This window comes from Polyodon spathula, chromosome 3, assembly GCF_017654505.1.
Source record: "Polyodon spathula isolate WHYD16114869_AA chromosome 3, ASM1765450v1, whole genome shotgun sequence".
In the NCBI taxonomy this organism is placed as follows: domain Eukaryota; kingdom Metazoa; phylum Chordata; class Actinopteri; order Acipenseriformes; family Polyodontidae; genus Polyodon; species Polyodon spathula.
In genome coordinates, this window is record NC_054536.1 from 16,664,935 (window position 1) to 16,687,413 (window position 22,479).

At 36.6% G+C, this 22,479-nt stretch overlaps 1 protein-coding gene across 6 annotated transcripts in view; it reads left to right on the top strand.

Annotated features, from left to right (window-relative positions):
• The first annotated feature begins 4,643 nt into the window (after positions 1–4,643).
• The window catches only part of amph (amphiphysin), a 71,105-nt gene continuing 53,269 nt past the window's right edge, over positions 4,644–22,479 (top strand). For 2 of the 6 annotated variants that reach the window (XM_041244527.1, XM_041244531.1), the window contains exon 1: positions 4,644–4,875. In XM_041244527.1, the coding sequence (XP_041100461.1) occupies positions 4,807–4,875 (69 nt within the window). In that variant the 5' untranslated portion in view covers positions 4,644–4,806. The remainder of the gene's footprint in view (positions 4,876–22,479) is intronic. The other 4 variants (XM_041244530.1, XM_041244528.1, XM_041244532.1 and 1 more) reach the window with 2 other exon arrangements.

Consider the following 22,479-nt stretch of genomic DNA (forward strand, 5'->3'; position numbering starts at 1 on the left):
CAAGAGCTTAGCGGTGAGTTTTCCCTTCACAGATTCCTGTTCACAAATGTAGAATTCTATTTAGTGTTCCGTTACGGCTACCAGGCTGCGTGCACAAGCTACTTATTTAAGAATTTAACAACTCCCATTCTTTGCATTCTCACATTGTTTTTCCACCTTGGCTCAGCCAGAGAGTGCTCTCAGCTGACTCTACACCTACAGGAGGAGAATCTGAAGTTTTAGGCTCAGTTACTGTATTACCTGGAAGTGAACTTATTGTTTGCAGCAGGGAAAATGGACCATCATCAAGGTGAAGTGAGTCTGGGGAATAAAATAATTTAAAAAAAGATCAACCACAAAACAAAATAATTAAAACTTTGTTATTACACCTTTTAACACCTGAGTATACAGAGTTGCATAAAGCGATAAAGTCTGAACTTGAGCCTACAATCTTCAGCTTCGCAGCCCACTGGTATTGCGGATAATGTATAAAATGTTATTTCAAAACTCTTTGCTTTTAAGTAATTTTATTGCAAATGATATTGTACATACTGTTCCAGGTAGAGATTTGTAATTGCCTGGGGTCTAATGAACTGCAGACCTGGGAGGTTTATGAGAAGGATTAAGATATAGATTAAGTTAGAGCATTTCACACTGCAAACAAACACAGTGAATCCTCAAGTTACCATGAGTAAATAAACAGCTATTGCCAGCATAAATATACATAGATGTTAATTATAGTCTGGAGAAATAGACAGGGGATTATGTCCACTATAACAAGCTTTACTGATTGGCTGTGAATGTGAATTAACAATGCATAATGCCTATAGTGTCATTGAGTCATTAACAACTTCCACTACATAACATAAGAAAGGAGCTCCAAAATACTGTTATGTATTGTATATGTTATTTACATTTTAAATACCTGAAAAAGATTGACTGTAAGGTACGATTTCATTTGAAAATCTTTATGGTGATAGAATTTGTTTTCATGACAAAGAGCTGTGAGCTGTTATTTTCTTTTAACCTTACCATATTTACAACAACCGGCAGTGGCTTAATTTACCGTTTTAATATAGACCATTTCTTGTGAGCTTTTACTGGGGGTTTTCTCTTATGATGGCATGAACTAAATCAAAGTATATGGTGGCACCATAGCCACAGTATAATTGGCTATAGAGCTGCCATCATTTTGATTTAATTGAGGCCCAGGTCTGCTTAGTACAGTAAATCAAACGCTATGAATTTCAGAGCTATCTGAATCTAAATCATTCATGAGTTTATAAGGGATTATTATTATTATTATTATTATTATTATTATTATTATTATTATTATTATTATTATTATTGTACAACTTGTATGAAAGTAGTATTTGACACTTTGACAGTCACAAGGTTATAATTAATTCAGACTTTTGTATCAGTACTGTTTACTGGTCTACTCCTTAAATAGTCTCTGGTAAATTCTCCACAACTTCAATTATATGTATTAATTCAACTAATACCTGGTGTAGGTAATGTGCATTGTAGTGTGGGTACTGCACCAGCATGTGTATGAGGACCTCTGAGAAGCTGCATGTGTAAATGGGTATTTTTTTTAATAAAAAATTATTTTACATAGTGCTTTTGTTAGAACCTGATTCAGTCTTACATTCTGATAATGAAAGAAGGTGTAATTTATGTGAATAACTTACTTGTGTGTGAGTGTCTCCAGGTCATTTAAAAACTAAATCAATACAGTGGTTTATGGTTATTAGGCTTTGTTGGATAACTCCAGGGTTGGAATATATGCTAATTAAAAGGAGTCAACTGACAAGTAAAGAGGCACTAGTTTTTTTTTTTTTTTTTTTTTTTTTTATGTTTATGTATTTATAGAGGGACGAGCAATGCTAAAGCCTCCATATTTCAGCTTTAAATTGACACTATTGTTCTGTTTTATTTTTTCCCCCAAAAGAAAACAAAAAATGAGTAAAAAAAAAATATAACACAGACACTCTCAATGATAATTATAAATACAAATTAATCCATTGACATTTATTTGATGAATAAAAAAAATAGACCGCAGCTTGGATTAGAAATGTACAATACCTTAACGTGAAAACAGACTATGAACGCTGGATCTGCTAGATTGTATTTTAAGGTCTCAAGGTATGAATGGAATACATTGAAACTGAAAAGAAAAAAAAGTGTAATACAAGCAAATGCTTAAAGGGAAGAGTAAGAAGATCCAACATTGTAGCTGTAAACTCAAGCAAGGCTCAAACAGAGACAACTGTTAGTGGCAAATTGAGTTTTATTAGTTATTGTGAACGACAGTGAAACTCTTACTAAACCCATGTTGTCAATACAAGTCAATATAGAGCAGTATGTGTATTTTCCCAGGGCACTTTAGTAATTGCTCTTGGGGGGGGGGGGGGGGGGGGGGGGGGGTTATTTATTAAACTCTTTTTCAAGTGTAACTTGCACTTTTTCCTGAGACAGGAGGAAACACCCAGAACTGTTACAAATGTAATTAAATCACAGCCTGTGCAAAATAAATAAATAAAAACTGTGGAAAGCTCTGAAGATAGTTCATTTGTATTATAAAGCTAATCTTATTTTTTCAAGAACACTACCATATTTTAATCTGCTATGCAAGATTACAATTCCGTTGACATTATTGTAATTGAACACAAATTGAAATAAAAATTTCAAAGAGTTGAAAATACTGTAGAAGCTTGGAAATGATGATATAGCCCATTTAAACCTACCCTTTAAGTGTGACTGTCAATACAAGCTGATGTTTCTGTTTCTTTTGTATTGCATGGGATGCAATGTAATCTGGTAGATTGAACGAAAGGAATGTGAGCCAGGAGCTCCCAGTAGTCCTCCTGGTTCACTGCTGTGACCTTGATAAAGTCACTCCTCCTTCCTATACCACCTCTGCTGTAAAACAAGGTCAACATTGGAAATGAGGTAAAGGGTCATTCACTTTGACTGTATATTTACACTTCAACTTGGAATATGCAGATATTTCAAAAATGATGTCATGGCAGTAAAATTCTGTCACATAAGTAACCAGCTGCTTCCTGGTACTAAATAATGTCCATTGCTGTGGCTCAGTTTCTTTCCAATCACCTTGTGGCAACCAATCTACGGATCTACTTCACAGGAAGTGAGTTGAAACTAGGAAGAAACGGGGGAAAAAAACATTCTGTACATAATTTTACTCTTTTAGTTCTGTATAATAAATTGCAATACCATATATAACCAGCAAAAAAAAAAAAACAAGAAGGGGACAGTGATATTATTGTTTATGCTTACAGGAAATATAGAAATGACAACACTTTCTGCTCCAGTGTTTCTGTGAACATAGATTACTCACACAGGATAACAGTGTGGAATATCACAATATGCTGGAGAGAAAAATGACTGCATGTGCCCCATTATTCTGGGAATAGCTACAGATTTTAAAAAAGAACATGCATAGATTGACTCTGATAATGTGATCACAGCAGAAATGTCTTATACATGGAAGCCAGTCAGTTGGGTCTACTGAAAGGCTTTTTCGTGGCTGCTATTTATTAAGGGGTTTGTCTCTCACTTTAGGGGACATTCATCAGTTGCTTCTAATTTTTTTTATCTGGAGACAGCTTGCAGTAAATATTGTCGCAGTGCTGGAGAAAAGATACCAAACCTGCATAACAAACGGTTGTTTATTAGAAGTGTTTTTGTAGTTTCTATTAGCTAGAGACCTAATTGAAGTGTACAGTTGTGTTGGGTCTATAGACTAGTTGTAACACCTGAAATAGATATTGGTTTTGGGATTAATATATTTTTTTAAGTGAATAACAATCACATGATAAACGGTTGTAGTTCATTACACATTATGATTTCTTGGAAAAGCGGCATTCACTTTTTCAACAATCACAGGCTATGTGTGGTCTGGTGGTTAAAGTCTAGGGCTTGTAAACAGAATGCCACTGGTTCAAATCCCACCCTGCCACTGACTGACTCACTGTATTGGCATGGAGCAAGTCCCTTAACCTCCTTGTGCTCCATACTGCGGATGAGATGTTAAATCAATGTCCTATTGTAAGTGACTCTGCAAGTAATGCACAGTTAACAGCCTACCTCTGTTAAGCCCTGTATGATTGTGGTCCACTGTGAAAGGTGCTATATGAAGATATTATTATAAAGTAAAACTAATTTAACAAACAGCACGTTTCTCATTTCCTTTGGATAGGTAATAAAAAGTGTTATTGTTAAGAACGTAAAAAAGAACGTTTAATAGGCTCACCTGAATATGTACAGTATATAAAATATACTTGCTTTTGAGACCACAAAGGTCTCTTCTTCAGATGAGTGGAAACGGAGGTAAAGAGCCTTACAGGTCAGATCAGCTTCAGTAAACGATTTATTTATTTATATTTACTTTTTAGCATATCAAGAGCAGCTTATAAAAATACCAACATAAAAGTAGTTAACTTGCAATTGGTATTAATAAAGCATAACTGTAGCCATACTTAAAAACATAAAGTGCCGATGCACACACAATGTGGCAAGTGCTCGACACGTCATACCCACGTGGTTTTGACAACTCCTCCCATAGGTTATTTTAAAAGAAACAAATTACAAACCTAACACAATAAAAAATGTAGCAGTTTCCAAACGGGCTCATTCTGTCTTTTTGGAATTACATAAAACATGACCACGTTACGTGTTACATACTGTAAAATACTGTTCCTTTAAGAGGGCCCCCACCCCTTCTTCCCTCCCGTTTGCTTTGTCCATCACAGGTTCTCCGGGTACTCGAGCTGTGCTCAGTTCACTTCAGCACCGGCAGCCATGGCCGAGATCAAAACGGGCGTCTTTGCAAAAAATGTCCAGAAAAGGATCAGCAGAGCGCAGGAAAAGGTACGCGGGCACTTACATATATATATAATATATATATGACTATATATATATAATATATTATATATATATTATATATATCATATCACACACACACACACCGAGAGCCCACCCTTACAAAGCGGACTGTCACCATTATATTTTTAAATTCCGGGATAACACGGCGCAAATGAGAGGATGCTCCGGATATCTGGGAGGAGCAGGTGTAACGGGCAGCGGCAGGGTATAAAACAGTAATACATAACAATGCACAGTATTAATAATACATACATGCGCATACTGAATGACATTGTTCTACATATTTACATATGTTTATTTTAGCATTTTGTTTATTCCCTTGTTTAATGAATCACTTTGCTGCAGCAGCAAATTGCAGTGTGATCCAATGACGGAGTGCAATGTTATCTAGTGCTGCCCTGCTGAAAAGATGCCCTGAGGAACACATTGTTATTCAGTAAACTTGCAGCACCCGTTAATAAATATGGATATTTATATTCAGAGCGTAAAAATGATACCCTAAAGAGTGTCCCATCAAAAAGGTGTAATATCCTTGTTGCTTTAAAACAAACAAACAAACAAAAACCTTGTTGGGATGGCCAGGCTCTGTTAGTTGGCTGAATTGAATCCGGAACCAGCCACCTTCTCTCATTAGAAGAGGCTAGTTTGTTATTCCAGCATGAAATAATTTTGAACACCAAGTCACAGGACAAATGTAATTACACCCATCAGTGGTATCGCTATCAGAAGAAATTAGATTAACAATAATAATACATTGCGGTTTTTATTTTGAAGTCACAAACACAACACTGATTAAAAATTAATCCGCATTTGTTAAAGATGGCCCTGTTTAAAACACCTCCTTGTTTTCTAGCAAGGTCAACGTAAGGGGAGGGCAAAAATGCTTGATCCCACTCGCCATAAAGCCCATAGGAATGGATGGCTTTTTTCAGCGATACATTTAACCGTTGAGTTGTGTAGTATGTGAATACCAGAGAATCTATCTGGACTTTGCAATGCTATACCTTAGGTAGAGGGAGGGACTTATAAAAGTCATTTCCAGGTTAAATGTTGTCCTATTTCAGATACTTTCAGGTACACCGTTAGATGTTAAAAGTGGCAGACATTTGATTGACTACCAGTATTTGTTTATTTATTTATTCATATAAGAAGTGTATTGTTCAAATATGTGAATAATTCGCACCTATACCATAATTAGTAAAACAATATGCACTATGCTTCCCCGTCAGATATACGCATCAACGTTGCAGGGCATGTGGGAAATACAGAATTGTATCATTTCAGTGGTTTCTTCTATTTTTAAAATATAATTCGACAGATTGTTTTTTTTTTTCTTTCTATTTGCATCCATGGAGTAATATTTGCTCTGGCGTTTTCAGGTGTTGTTATCGACGATCAAAATCACGCAGTAAAATGTCCTGTCAGAGTGAATTGCTTGGCATGTAAACAGGACAGGGAAAGTCTGCTTCCTTCATCCCCGCCATCCCCGATTCTTTTTTTTTTTTTTTTTTTTTTTTTTTGTTATTTATCAGTCCGTTAAGTTTGAAGACTACACTGAAATGTATTCTGGGTTATTTTGCCATTTACTGCTTAGCGGGATCCGATTACTGGTAATTTCTTATTTTAAAAAGAAATCACACACAGCACAACCCCCAGTCCCAGTCCCCCGTCCCACGTCCCCCGTCCAACACAGTGCTTCCGTTTTGAACCTCACGTGTTCATTGTTGCGGTAGCGTTGTTCTTACCTTCAGACGTTGCTGAAAATTTGGACAGCAGCAAAATACCAAATTGAGACAGCGCGACCTGCAGAGCCTGTTCTTTCAGCAAGGGTTATATCGCTAGGGTAGGCTTATCTTGCTTAAATGATTATTTTAGAGAGTATACTGTCTCCAATTCTCATGATGTATTTACTGATCAGGTATGAGATTATATGCCGTGTAGGTTTTCATTTATTTATTTATTTATTTATTTTTGTTTGTTTTTGGATTACAAATACATGTTTAAAAAGGTGAGGCAGTGCCAGTTTAATACGATTCAATGACATTAAAATGATGATGGTGATTTACCAGGGTAAGAATGCAGTATATTGAAGTTGCCTGTATGATGAGTAGCACAGCGGAAGATGCTACAAGGCATTCTTGCCCCAGCCAAAACGGTGTCTTTTAAACCATGGGACTAACTTGGAGGGTAATCAGAGCTCCGTGGTGCACAGTCCAGCTTTTCCTATAAGACTTTTAGAAGATGCACATGTTTTAGAGTTCCTTCCTGAGACATTAGTTAACTAGTTAAGGAACAGTTACCATTGCTTCCTGGTCATCAAAATAAAAACAGTTTGCAAGCCACACTGCATCGTACCCTTAATAGAAATGGTTAGTGGTACTGAAACATCTTTCGGTTTACCATTGAAAGGTAATGGGTGTCCACATAGCTGACACCTAGTATTATGAACAGCTGAATGTTGGTAGGAAAGACAGTGGATAGCAGCTGAGAACTGTTTCAGGATGATAGGATATGTAACAGAGTAAGTTTAGAAATCAGGCACCACCCCTCCTCCCTCGTGCTACGCTAGGCAATAAACAAACAAACCATAGCCTGCAGTTCCAGGGTTTACTGTATTTATTCAGGGAGGTTTGCAGAGTGACACCCATATGTAATTACGACACTCGTTCGTTTTGTTTAAAACATAAGAATAGCTTTTATATGCAAATTTTTCAATTTTCAGTGAACAAAAATGTCACTCTTAAGGTAATCTGTTGCTTTTTTCTTTATATCAGTCTTTCTTATGCAGCTCAAGGCTTTGCAGGGCTATCTTAAGAGACCTTCAACAGCAGTATAAGTGTGCATGTGACTAAATATACACGTCAGCTTGCATCACAGACTGTGAGCTGCTTTTAGATTTATAGTACTAACACGTTTTAATGTAAAATGCTGATCATTTGTATTGTTATAATGTACAGGATTTCACAGGCATTCACATTTGACAATGGCTGGAACTGAAACATGCTTGTTGTGTGATGCTCACTTGTTCTGGTCACATGTTCTGAAACTCCAGACGCTATTCACAAAGCTTTAACTCATACATTTTGCAATCCTTAAAATATAATTTTAAATTAAAAACTGTTCAAGACAGATGTTGGCTTTTTTAACACCAGTTTAGACAGTTATTATCAAACCCTATTTCCCTTATAAAAGTGTGCCATAGTAAAACCATAGCAAAATGTAATTATGCATATTGAGTAAAACAGAGGGGGCAGGTATCTGCTTAGAAAGGTGAGAGACACACTGGCATCCAACATTTATTTACAGTTATTTACACAATTGTAGTTTCATTGGAGTGTAGTGTGGCCACCACCAGGGTACCAGAAATGGCAACCGGCAAACCAAAAACTTTTATAAAACAAAACTAAGAAAATTAAGTTTCTAGAAAATAATGGCTGAGCGCTGTTCGCTAGAAAGGGGGTCCCGTCCCAGTAACAGTCTCCCTGATGCATCCTCTCTAAACTGTTGTGGGATAGGTATCCCTGAAACGAAATCCCTTTTTCCTCAATACTAAATACTCAATAGAATGGATCCAGGTGTACACATGGTGACCCTCAGTGGTTGGTTTCTCTGCTTCCACACAGCCATATAGTGTCTACAGCCAATTCATCTTGTCCAGACCATTTGTATCCCTGCCTATAAAACTGGCGTTCCAGCTCTTAATAGCACATGGCCAGGGCTAATTGTTAATAAATAAATCAATTAGCTCTTGGCCTCATTCCACACATTTTTACCAGGGAGAGGAGTCTTACCCCAGCCCTGCCATATTTAACAAAATCAAAATACAAAATACATGTTTTCCATACACAGGACCTCAGCCCTGCCGCACAGATATAATTTAATTAACTCATAAGTTAACCCTTCATGGAAAGGTCTTACAGTGAGAATGGTCACTTTGTGATGCCCCGTTTCTTGGACACGTTGCTGTCTGTGTGATTTGAACTTTCAACTTTTTTGTTGTTTTTATGTTTAAAGGGGCAGTGCTCTGTAGGCTATTCAGAAACAACCATTTTAAACATACCGTTCTTATTATTGAATAAAAAATTCAATGCTTTTTTGTGTGTGTGTGTATGTATATATATATATATATATATATATATATATATATATATATATATATATATAATATATATATATATATATATATATATTTACGCTAGACAAGCACAGAGAAATAGGAACACAGTTTATTTCAGTCTGTTTCAGTGAAAGCCTGCATTGTACAGTATTATAAACAAAAAAAAAGTTATGTTGGTGTGAAAGGACCTTTAACTAAGTTTTGTACTCTAAAGTAACATTTAAATTTTCCAGCAGTAAAAAGCAGTAGTTTTTATATTATTGTTTTGGTGTACTGTTTAAAAGCTCTTGTGTATGTTGATGTAGCTAAACATACATTATTTGGTGACCTTTCCGTGACATTTTCGTGAATTCTTCTTTTTTGTTTCTTCAACACGCCTGTAAAATGTACTAAAAATATACAGTAACAAAATTGTATTCTTAGTGATGAATTTTGGTGAATTTACTGTTTACTGTAATCAATTTTATCTTGAATTGACTTGTTTAAAGCTTGAAAAAACATACTAAGTTAACACTTAGCAGATCTTCAGTCAGAAAGTGTGACAATAGAAAATAGCATTAAAAAAAATATATATAGGGTTGATGAACAGAATGGGCTAAATCTAGGAAGTATAGGAATGACAAACAAGGAATGACAAACAAGAAAGAAGGCAGCAAGAGAAAATAAAAGGTGCAAAGAGTATTTATGATTCTGCCAGAAAGGGCTGCACTGAGCAGTTGCTGAGGTAGAAAGAAGGCAGCTGCAAGAGAAAATAAAAGGTGCAAAGATCCTGTCAGTGATGTCAGATGGTTCAACCGATAGCGCTGTCATAGAAGAGGAGCAAGAGGAGCTAGTATATGTATGATTCTGCCAGAAAGGGCTGCTGACTGAGCAGTTTGCGGGCATGCAGTGTTTGGAGAGGACAGATGCCCATCTCAGAAGCTATAGCTTCACTCATGAGGCAGATTGTTTCAGACCCTGTTCAGATGGCTCATAAATGTTGCTTGTTTTTGCATTTTCTTCTGTCATTGTCACCCGCCGGAAAAATGTTGGCCAGTAAAATGTCTGTGTGGCCAGTGGATTTTTCCATCCACTAGCCATGGTGGCTAGTTCCTGGAAAAGTTCATTTCAAGCCCCGTCTTTGTCCTTCCTGGACCAGAAACGCACAGTCATGTGCTCTCAATCACCCAGGTTAAAAAAGGGAATTGCCTTGGTGGTGGGATTGAAATCCACTGACCTTCAGTTTTCCTGAGCGGTGGGGAGTTGCTGAGATGGGAGAACGGAATTGAACATTCTAAAAAAACAGAATGTGCAAGACCAAGAGGCCTTCCTTTGTGTGCCACCTGGCCAGGAATTCAGCCTTTTCTTTTCTTGTGCCTTCCTCCATACAACTGCTGTAGAAGTCATGGAAGGTGAGGCCTACTGCTGCCTACTGATGAGTGACTGAAGATGATTTAAAATAGCCTTTAACCTTACCCAGTTACCATCTGTCAAGTTTTTTTTTTTTTTTTTACACAATCTAAATGTGGCAACCCTTGTTATCTCCCTGTAAATAAACCTGTACAAGAGACTTGTAAATTAAAAATCAAAGATGATGTGTAAAGAAGGCATTTTAAAATATTTATCACAGCAGGGGTTATATGCCATGCTGTGTCACCTCTTCAAGATGGTCTGATTAGTAGGCTTTTCATGAACTGATGTAGAAGACAAAAATGTTTGATGGGCTGACAGGAAGCCTGATAACATTTCCTGCCCATGTTTCAAATCTATCAAAGGGGTGTTTCTTTGTCCACTAAAAACTATCTACATCTAGCCAGGTTTGAATTATAGTTTGGCTTCTGTATTCGACCAGTCAAGGCTGCTGAGGCTTTTTTTTTTTTACTTATGAAGCCTCAGGTAAATCAGACATTTCCTGGAAATGATTTCACTGTATCATTGAGATAAGAGTAAATCACACCGACACAGGCAGTCTGAATCTGATCTATATCTTAAATATGGAGCTTCAGGCACCGTTCAAGTGAGGGGTTCATTTATTAACCACGCTGTGTAAATATACAAGACAATTTCTTATTGCCTCTCTTCTAGAACTTCCTGTAATCGTAAGTAAAATCACAGTTAGACATTACAGTATGGGGACTCACAGTGTGTGCTAGAAACCAGTATGGGTGATATTTAATGCATTAGTATGACCAGTGGGTAGAATGAAACTAACTTTCATTTTAATTAAAGTTCCCCCAGTTTTGTTTAGGTACATGTCAGCAAGTGAATTTCTACCTCTTCCTTTTTGTATTTCTTCCTCTTTTAGAAACTGTTATATTAGAGTCTTAGAATGTGCATGAAGCGAGCGGAAAATAATGACTTGGGAAGAACCGGAATATCATTTTTGTATGGAACTGTGTATGAAGATACAGATAACAACAATCTATAGTTGTTTCAATATATTTTTCATTATACCATTCTATTTTCATGATAACATACTTTGGTAACACATTGCATGCTATCATATTACTATTATTTTTAATACAATGCTCCAAATTTGTGCTACGGTCTACTAATGGTACTGCTAAGCATTATAATGATATACCTGTGGTATTTTTTGCAGTTTTTTTGTATACTGATAGAGCAAAGACATAGGCTTGGTGTGTGAAAATAAAAATAAAAGTGTCATTTAAAACAATTAGTCATCGTTACTTTACTCCTTGGAACAAAATCAGCTTGACAATATTTGTTAATGACTTCCTTGATAACCCTGCACAGTTGGTTATTAAGGTCCTTGACAGCTGAACTAAACCATAACTATTTCCTCCCAGTCACACTGACTGCTGGGGGAATGCCTAAATGTATGCTCTCTGTTTTATGTAATGGGATCAAAACTATGCATTTCTCAAATCCAACAAAATATGCATGGAATTCAAATGCATGTAAAATGGCATGTTAGCAGTAGTTCACATTTGTATGTTTTTTGACTCCCAGAGACCTTTATAATTCATGTTTTTATATGCCTCTAATATGTAGAATGCTGTGCTAAGATCTGTTCTGGAATCATTACATTATGGTGTTTAAATCTAGACTCAAATTCGTATCTATTTCCTGTGGCTTATTCTTGATTGCGCTGGTAGCTGCTTGCTAAACTGTAAGCTGACATATCAAAACTGTATCATGCTATTTTGGACAAGTACTCTTCACACTGAAAGCTGGTTGATTAGTCAGAGCATCTTGGCTACTGAAGAATTCCAAGTCAGTTGACATGTAGAAACTGTGTCAGTTCCCATCGATCTTACTCTACTCATTAAAAAAACCAGTAATATTGCAAATAAAAATATCATACAGCAGTTTTCCTAAATCAAGAAATAACTATGGAAAAATAAATAAAAAATACCATGAACTTTGGAGTACAGATAGTGACTGGCAAAGGAAGCTTATACAGTGTATATGTATTTGTGTGTGTGTGTGTGTGTATATATATATATATATATATATATATATATATATATATATATATATATATATATATATATATATATATATATATGCCGTTGCTGTACTCTGACTTTTAAAATGCTGTGAATGTAGAAGCCCTTTAGTAACTTTTACATGATTTAATTGGCACTTGTAATGCTGAAATGTGCATATCCTGATTAACCATATACTGTATTACTTCGAATTAATGCCGCCCTCAAATTAACGCCTCACTCAGATATCAGATTTTTAAAAGACACCCCGCCCTCAAATAAATGCCGTTCTCAATAAAGAAAAATAAAGGTTTTTTTTTTCAAGCTTCAATCCAGCCTCTAATACAAACTAATGCACACACACCTTAGTAAGCACATTGTATTTTATGGTACAGTCCTGACAGACAACCCAAGATGATCTACTTACAGCACAGCAGTCCTTCACATCCCTTTTTTCCCCAGCAGAGTTCAGTGCAAACACAGCAGGGGATAAACAGTCCTGTACAATTATATATATACAAAAAACAAACAAAAAAACTTGCTTACTATCTATGAGAAGATTTAGTTTAGTTTTTTTTTTTTTACAGAGAAATTACAAACAAGATGGTAAATTACAGTGAAAAAAAATAACAGAGTAGGATATATTTTAGTTTTAACAGAAATCAAACCGACATTCAGAGGTAATATTTTTTCTTATGAAAAACAACTGCATCACACTCAGCTACCGTTCTCTCTCCTCCTCTTGTCCCACCCTATAGCAACCAATACATACTCCTGATTCGCTGGTACAGTACTCCCCTGACCTCCCAATTCTCACCTAATTGGCTAACTGTCAGTTAATGTACTATATTCAAGCCTCCAAAACACACAAGAGTATGGTGCTGCAGGTCGGAGCCTCTCACGGCACCGCTTCTAAAATGCCTTAAATCATGTAATACAATATTGCAGTGTTTGTAAAGCATAGTGTTATAAACGTATAATCGCCACTCTCATTTAAGGGCCGCAGTCATTTTGATCAATTTAAAATAAATGCTGCAGCGCCAAATTGAAGTAATACGATATATATATATATATATATATATATATATATATATATATATATATATATATATATATATATACATACAGTGCCGAGAAAAAGTTTGTGAACCCCAATGATAATTATGGAAATTCCATAGTTTTAACATAATAGCCTTCTTGAATCAAAACCAGTCTTTTCTTAAATAGCCAATAGGGTTTATATTAACCAATTCCATGTCTTTTGAAACAAAATAATGTATGAATTAGACAAACAGTGAGTAATTAAGATTCAGGGTATGTGAACTACTTAACGGCAGTTGCTATTCATGACAGATAATTCAGATGCGTTGTTAAGCCCCAGCGAATTTCGTCTATAAAGGCATGTTTTTAACTAACTGAGAGAAAGGTTAACGATTACCTCACTAGAATAAAGTTTTCGTCGGTCCTGAGTGTCAACCTGCTATTCATAAGAGTGAATGACAGCAAATAACTAGGAGTTATTGAACTCTCTCTAGTCAAGTCTAAACTAACGACAGCCTTGGCAGACTAGTTTTTTTTTAAAGAGCTGTTTTATTACACTTGCTCTGTTATACAGTTTGACATACCTGTGATTAGCACTGCCTATTTTAACTCTGCAGCTTTATATGAAGTAAAATGTTTAATATAAATATATGCTCACACAAGAACATATTCTCTGGCATAATCATTTTGAAACAGCGCTGTGAAGCGGAGAGCAAGTGAGAGACTGAGAATAGACACATTAGACAGCGGCCCTTTTCTTTTTATTTATTTTACCTGTGTTCACAAACAGTTTAGATTAACCTGTGTGAACCTGTTTATTTTCATGTAGCGTTGTAATTTAGGTGTGCTTAAGCAATGTGGGATAAAACATTATATGTGACTCTCTTTTATTCCAGTTAAACAGGCGGGGTCTCATGGAAGAGTCATCTTTGCAGTTGGTGTGATTCAGACCTCATGGTCACCATTTTGAGGGCTGTGAAACAAACACCCCCAGCGATGAATGAGGGTCTTAACTTCACAGCTGGCACTATGATGAATCAAATTAAATTTCACTACAGGCCTATATAATTACACATTGCAGTGTCAAATGAACTCCTTTTTGTTGCAAAGATTGTGTTACCTGAGCGAACTGTTAAAATATAAGATTGGAGCAGCATGTGTGCTTCAAAGCTGGTCTCTCTCATATGTAACCCAATACCAGCAAAACTTGTATTTAAGTGGTTATAGTTATACACTTTACAATAAATGCAAATTGTCTAACTAAATGGAGCTGATATAAGAGTGTTGTCTCAGACAGTTTAATGTTGACTCGGTTCAGGTGCAAGGAAGGAAGAAATCAGATGTCAGTCTCTTTGTGTGTAATTGTAACCGATGTTACTCTCAGTCTACATTGTGTTGCGAATGTGAGACTGGTCAGACAAATCTTGGTTTATTTTGATGAACTTAGCACTTATGAGTAACACAGGAAGTGAATTAAAAAGGAAAAATTGGCTAAATGTGGGTCAAAGTAAAATTCTGGTAAATAAGAAGATCAATCGAAAAATGTCCGTCTGTTCATACTGTAGTTATATGCGGTTGTATAGGAAATTATATTGATAGATATGATATAGCTATGATCTGTTTCGTCGGATCACTGTGTTTACTTCTGGAATCCACAATCATTAAGACTGAGTTTTTCTCAACTCATTCTGCAAGTCAACATTTCAATCAAGGAAACTAGGAACGAGCCAATATAGACTTAAAAAAAGGATACTGTTGGTATCTATTGTTGAAATACCTGGTAGCTCTTTCTGCAGTCTGGGGGAGGGGTGTATTTTAGTGTAGAAAGGGACTTTATGTAACATTCCAGCATGAAATTTGATGAAGTAAAGGCTTGTTTCAATTCTACTAGACAACTGGCTGCATGACAGTACTGACTGAGAGCTTTTCCTGACCTAATTCAATCCAGTCTGAGCCAGTGACTCCCCTATGCATCCCCTAATAAAAGAATCAGTCAGAATAATGTCACCCAGTTCCTAAAATAGGAATAATGTCCCAAGCAAATTTTTTTAGTTTTTGTCCTGTAATAGACACCCATTTTAAAAGAAAGTAAAATATATGCTGTAAAATATAAAGGTATACATATCTAGCAGACTTTGTGAGATGGGCTGTATGGGTAAGTGCCTGTACTGTATATCTCAACCATGACTTTGTCATGCCTCCCTCATTTTTAATGAAGGACCTTCTGTGTTGCTGTGACCCATTCCATTATGTGTCTTTGCTGGTGTCTGCATAGGAAATACATACAGCAGGGTGCAAATGTGTTAGAACACCTCAAGACTTGTCATTTATATCATTTATATACCTGCCTGCATACAAACCTCAAACATCTTGAGCAACTTGGATGGGTTTTACCATTTATGGCTATGTGTTCCTTTACTCTTACTATTTTATATGTGCACATATGGCTTATGAAAGTTATCAATTACATTTGTCTATTTTGACAATTTTCCAAGATTTTCAGTTAGTTGTTTGATTTCACATTCACAACAAGTCAAATCAATAGAAACAATGGGGTGTTTCGATTTATTTCTTAAAATGTGAAAAATAAAAACAATGTATTATTTTTTTCAAGCAAACAAATGATCTGGGAAAATAGTTGGATAAAATCCTTTTTTAGTTACAGTAAATAATAATAAAAAACTCCGCTAAATTTAACATTGGATGAAACAGAGGGGAATGCCTCCTTGACAACAAAAGCCCTCCATTGATTATGTTATAGTTGCAATTGTATATCAATGTTGATAACTCTACAGGTACTGGTGCACCAGCTATATTTAATTTAATATAATAAACCTAGCTTTTTTTTTTCTTCATCGTCATGTAAGTAATTACTAAGAACAAGCATCACATGGCCTTACTTGTAAAATAATTTTAAAAATGCCTGTCACAAAACATTCTTGAAGTTACGCCCTGAAAAAGTATATTATTAACCTACATGCAAAACGGATGAACCGATGAATGGGTATGCGTCCAGTTTAAGTCAATTTGAGCAAATGCGCAGTTGCATTTATAAATGCTGTTCTGCATATGAAATTAATTGCTTATGAAAATGGACATGAATAAAGACACAATTAGAAGGTGGAAAGCTCAATACACACAAAAAATAAAACCTTAATACCTACAGCCCTGGGAATGTAAAAAAACCCCAAAAAAACAGAAAGCCTGTTTCCCACAATATATGAAAGGACACTAGGAAATCATGTAGTCAACTCAGTCACCCATACATTAGATTTTAGTGCAGTATTGAACATGATAGAGGGGCACTGCAGCTTTTAAAATGTACAGTACAGTAACTGTCTCTTGCACCTTTAATTATACATTGTCATGGTTGTTGAGCATAGCAGTGATATATTTTTCATGGAGAACTGAAAAATAGATCACATAACCTAGGTTGACTGTGAAGTATACAAGTAGTAAGTATTCATTTATGTAGTTAGTCAGCAAGCATCTAATATAAATATTATTTCAATCTTACGTCATTGGTATATATTAAGACCATGTTATCTAAGTGAAGATTATAGTTAACTTGGTCGCTGTCGAATGGTTTTATCAGTCAACTGAAGTAGACCACTGGCATTGCACACAATGGTGCAAGTGTGAATGTCCTCTTGTTAAATTGAGAAACAGGGTTAGGTTTAGTTATGAAATAATAAAGGATGTTAGAGCCAAATAGCCATCCTCATTCAGAAATCAATGCTGCTCTAATACAAGGCTGAATAACTCTTGTCTCATCCTTTGATTATCCTGACAAACAAAACCTAGTCCATTTTTTTTTATCCCTAAAATATTCTTAGTTTGAAAGATGGCTAAATACACTATGTTACTTAATGAAGTGCAAATCAATGCTATGATCAGCTGTCTTGCCCTGTGTGGCAAAGTGGCTGGTGATTGTGAACAGGTGCAGAGGTGATGCAGTGCAGGAGTAATAACAGAAGATTGTAATCCAGTTTGGAAAGTGTGTTTATTAATTTTAATCCAGGTCTGGTAACCAAACAGTTGACCCCAAACAACAGAGGAGACAAAACAGGTTACGGTCCAAACAATAAACACCAATTATCCACCCCACAATAATACTGGACACGGTCACCAGTCCTGGGTGTGTGCAGTTGTGCTCACGGGGGGTGATAAACAGGTTATTTGGTGACTGTGTTGCAGTGCTGATCCGGCTTGTGCTGTCCCGAGGTGACAGCTCCAGATACATTTTAGCTGTCTGGTGGTTTACAAACACAGACAGTTACTAACAGACAAAACAAACAAACAAACCACTCACGAATATTCTTTTATTTAGTTCTCCTTTATTTTAAGCAGTCATTACTGCTGCTGTCACAGTCATTTCAGGTTATGGTCAAAACCCAAGCAAAGGAAAAGATTTACGATTCTCCAGCACCTTTATGCTATCACGCATGACCCCTTGGTAAATGATTGCAGCTGCCTCTATTGCCTGCAGCTGCTACCTCGTTTACCTTCCGGGTCAGTACGTTCCTGCAACGGAGTCTCGCCTTCTTCCAGACTGACGACGTCCCGACCCAGGAAATGAACTGTCAGGCCAGCCCGTCTAAAGACTGACCCTTTTGCTACTTAGCGCCCTCACAGGTCGGTAGGGAGATTTACAACCAGAACTCATTATCTTAATGTCACATCCTGTCATTAAGGTCATCCTTTATTGCACTGAGAATGTGTTGATTCATGACTTGATTCATGACTTGTTTTGCAATGTCAAATACAACACTATTGATATAAAATATACCACTAAAATACATTTAAAATAAATACATTATTAGTAGATTTTTTAAGTTTTATAATTAGGTTTTTATCTATTGATACAACACTAAGACAACTCCAATAAAAATGCATTTAGTGCATGTAGATTTTCATTCAAGGGAATAAAACATTAAATTAAAAAAGCAGGAATAAGTTTATATCATGTTTTTATAAAAGCATTTAAGATGCTGCACACTCATAAAAAGCACTTCAAAGGTTTTTGTGACTAGATATAACACTAAGGCTGAAGTGCTGCTTTTCGTACCATTGCTGTAGGTCATGTGATTGCACCCATTCTATTGGAGTGAATTTGCACTGAAACATACAAAGTGATTAGGCACTGGGTGATTAGGCAGCTACATTTTTTAAACTTCACTTTACTTTTATATGTTCTACACATTCTACAAAAATGTGCTTAATTATAAATCATATGACTAACTCACGTCAGTATGTCATTTTTCAAGCTATGACGAGTGTCATTTTATTTATTTTAGCTAACGCTAATTATTTTTCTAATGACGTTACTTCACATATTAACAATACAAGCTGTGTGGTCATTTTAATATTTATCCTTTTGCAGCATATAAAAAGATAAACACATTTTTTACTTTATATCTTTGTTTTTATTTGTTGTACTTAATTTTTATAATGGGGTTTATAATGTAATTTGGAAATGTAAATGTGTTGAAGACAGCCCTCAGCAACAGACTAAATACCCTCATTGTCATAAGAGTGGAGGGGCCTCACTGGAAGGAGTTTGATTATAGGAAGGCCCTGGCAAAGTTCAGAAATGAAAGGAAAGAAGAATCTGCACAACAGCTGCAAAAAGTGACTTGTGTAATGCAGGAATACCTTCTTTCTGTCAGTTTTTTTAATAAGGTAATTTCAAAAGACATCATTCTTACTGACTGAATACTAAATGTGTTTGCATTTTTTTTTTGCTCTACAGAAACACAAGGTCAGTAAACTGTTGGCATGCATACAAATACTATGGTTGTGTTGAATTCTAAATAAAAAACATTTGACTCCCTGTGGCAAAGTGGTGTATACATGCAGGTGAGTGCAGTGCAGAGCGGATTAATCACACAGACGGAAAGATTTACATGTGCAAGGGTTTATTATTGATTACAGTGTCTAGAGTCTTATGGCAAAACCTGTAAACAATAACAATGATGAAAGTGGTACAGAAGCATGTATCACTCCTGTTTGTAATCGCACAGGTTTGACCCGCAACCAAAAAGTCCCATCTTTCCTCACCCACACAAACTCAAACACAGACACAGTTCCTACAGTGCATGAATTAAGTGCTCGTGGTGCAAAGTGAAAAATGAGTGTTGATGTCTGGGTTAATGCTGGCCTGTGGCTACAGCTCTGGATCGTGCGAGTATTCTTTAAAGACAAACAACACAAAACAAACAGTGTTACGAGACAGACGAATACACAGAACACTCACAGCTTCTATTTCACAGTTTACGGGCTCCTCCTAGGTTTGTTTACTAACCATCTACAAAGGAACAGATCACTGTAGCTACGCCCCCGTATTTATACCCTCGCCTATGACCCCTAGGTTAACAAGCGCATCCGCTCCTTCAATCCTCAGATGCCACGGCGTCTACTGTCCAAGTCAGTGAGTTTGGGTGCCGTAGCTCTGCCCCCTTCCTAAATGGCCGACTTCCACCTACCCTACAGAATAAATTGTCTTGCCATTTGCTTAAGGTTACTCTGTTCCTTCTTTTTAGTGCCCTCACAGGTCAGGAAGGAGGTCTAACACCAAGCATCATTCGATCTCTGTCTCACTCCCTCACTAAAGAAAATGTCCCCCTAAAATTAAAACTATGTTTCTTAGCTAGTTTCATGTGTGATTTATCAGGTTGGTACGTCTGGTAAAATGACAAGTTGTAAGTGAAGTAATTTTTGAATTTCTTTTTCTACAAAGTAAATTTTAACTTTGCTTCTGAAAGTGGTCCAAACATGGCTCAGAATGCATATGTGACAGGCAGCAGTTTTTCCTAGCAGGCATCAGGCACCTGCTAAACATGCGGGTGGATTAACTCGAACCTCTTTGCCTCGTAAAAGGGAAAACATTACTTTGCATATTTATTGCAATACCAGTTCTACCGTTTTAATAGTGCTGACAAATGTTTCTGTACCAAATCTAACCCTGCTCCCTGCTTTTCACTGGAGAGCTGCAGAACTGTTTTGCAGGGGTAGATCTCTCTATTGCAAAAATCAGCTGCTATTAACAACTTTGAATGTCTACATGTATGTGAACACTGTAATGTAAATGTCTGAATATCATTATCCATAATCAATTTTTAAATTAGTTCAAATTAGTTTCATTGTCATCTAGGCCATGTTTACAATTTTTGGGAAAATATTTCCCTTAAGATTACTTTTAGTACAAAACAAGATTTGTGCTGCGCTAAAGTTGTGCCAATCTGACTAATTCCAATTAAGTTTTAAGTGTGTGCTATTAATGTGTATTTTGCTTTTTGGCTATGTGTGGCAGGAAAAAAACTCTGCTTGTATAAATAGTATGTGTTGGCAGATATGGTTTTCATTCTGTCTCTACCAACAATCACAGGTGTGGCCGTTCTCCAATCAGGTAATTGAGCGCTAATTGGAGAATGGCTACTGGTAGAAAGGGGGAACAAAATTCTTTGTTTGGTGGTTTATGTTACCCCCGATTTGAAATGCCCAATTATTCAACCTGGCTCACCTCTGCAACCCTGGCCCTAACTCGGGAGAGACAAAAATGAGCACTCTCATCCTTCATCCATTTTTTTTGTACTGCAAGCCTGCCGAGAAGCCGATCTACAGCGTCAGAGGACCACACAGTTCTGAATTGCACACAGACAGGCCTGCAGGTGCCCAGCCAGCCACAAGGGTCGCTGGTGTGTGGTGAGCCAAGAATTCCCCAGCCGACCTGAACTCTCCACGCCCAGGCAGCACTTGGCCAATTGTCCGCCGCCCCCTGGAAACTCCTGTTTACGGTCAGCAGTGGCATAGCCTGGATTCATACTACCGCTCTCCAGGCTATAGGGCGCATCTTGCACTCCGGGCGGAGTGCCTTTACTGGATGCGCCACTCAGGAGCATAACTTACTTACAGCTTACTCAGGGAAAGCTGTTGTGAAATGCCTGAAAATGTACTTTTGACAATCGCGGGGATTGTTCTGTGTAGGACTTCTCTGGTTTGTATTTTATTTATTTTTTTAATAGACAAAGTATCATGACCTTGCATTATTTTTTTTCTCTTTGCTGTTATGTGGTAAGCATTTCTTCACACAAGATTTGCAAAACGATTACAGAAGATCATGTAGTTTATTTTTGTCTTGGCAAAATGATGATCAGTTTGTCCCTGATCTTGACTTTCCAACACGTTGCTATGAGCAGTATATAGTACGGCATATCATGTCACAGTATATTGCCACTTCTACATTGGGGATACGCTATATAAAACCGTTTGTGTTGGCTTGTGATGACTTAATGTAGTAAAGATTGCTTTCAAAATCTCTAACTATAAAAGCAGCAGTTGCCTGCTTTTTAGTACTGATCTGTTTTCTCTTTGTGAATGCAGTGCTTCTGGCACTAGCAGATTGCAACTCAGTATTGTGCTAATGACTCATGAAAACCAGCACTCTGCATGTCATTATGCATTTCAGTGGTTCCAGTATATGTATATATATATAAGAGATATACAGTGGTTTGTAGAAGTATTCACACCCTACCAATAATGTCACATTTTGTTGAATTACAAATAACGTGTGCACAGTTTTTCAAACCAACTTTTTTATTCAAAGCTGTAGTATTTAAACTGAACATTGTTATATGAGGAGGAGGTTAAATGTCAGCAAAACTTGCAAAGAAAATGTACAAAATGAAATTTACTGGTTGCATAAGTATTCAGCCCCTTAAGTTAGTACTTCATAGAAGCACCTTTTGTAGCAATTACTGCTATGAGTCTTTTTGGATAGGTCTCTACTAGCTTTGCACAGTAGGATGGTGAAATTGCTCCAGTTCTGATATGTTTGTTGTGGATTGTCGATGGACTGCAATCTTCAAGTCTCGCTATACATTTTTGATTGGATTCAAGTGAGGACTTTGACTGGGCCACTCAAGAACATTAATTATCTTCTTGTTCAACCACTCCATTGTGGCTTTGGCTTTGTGCTTCGGGTCATTGTCCTGCTGAAAT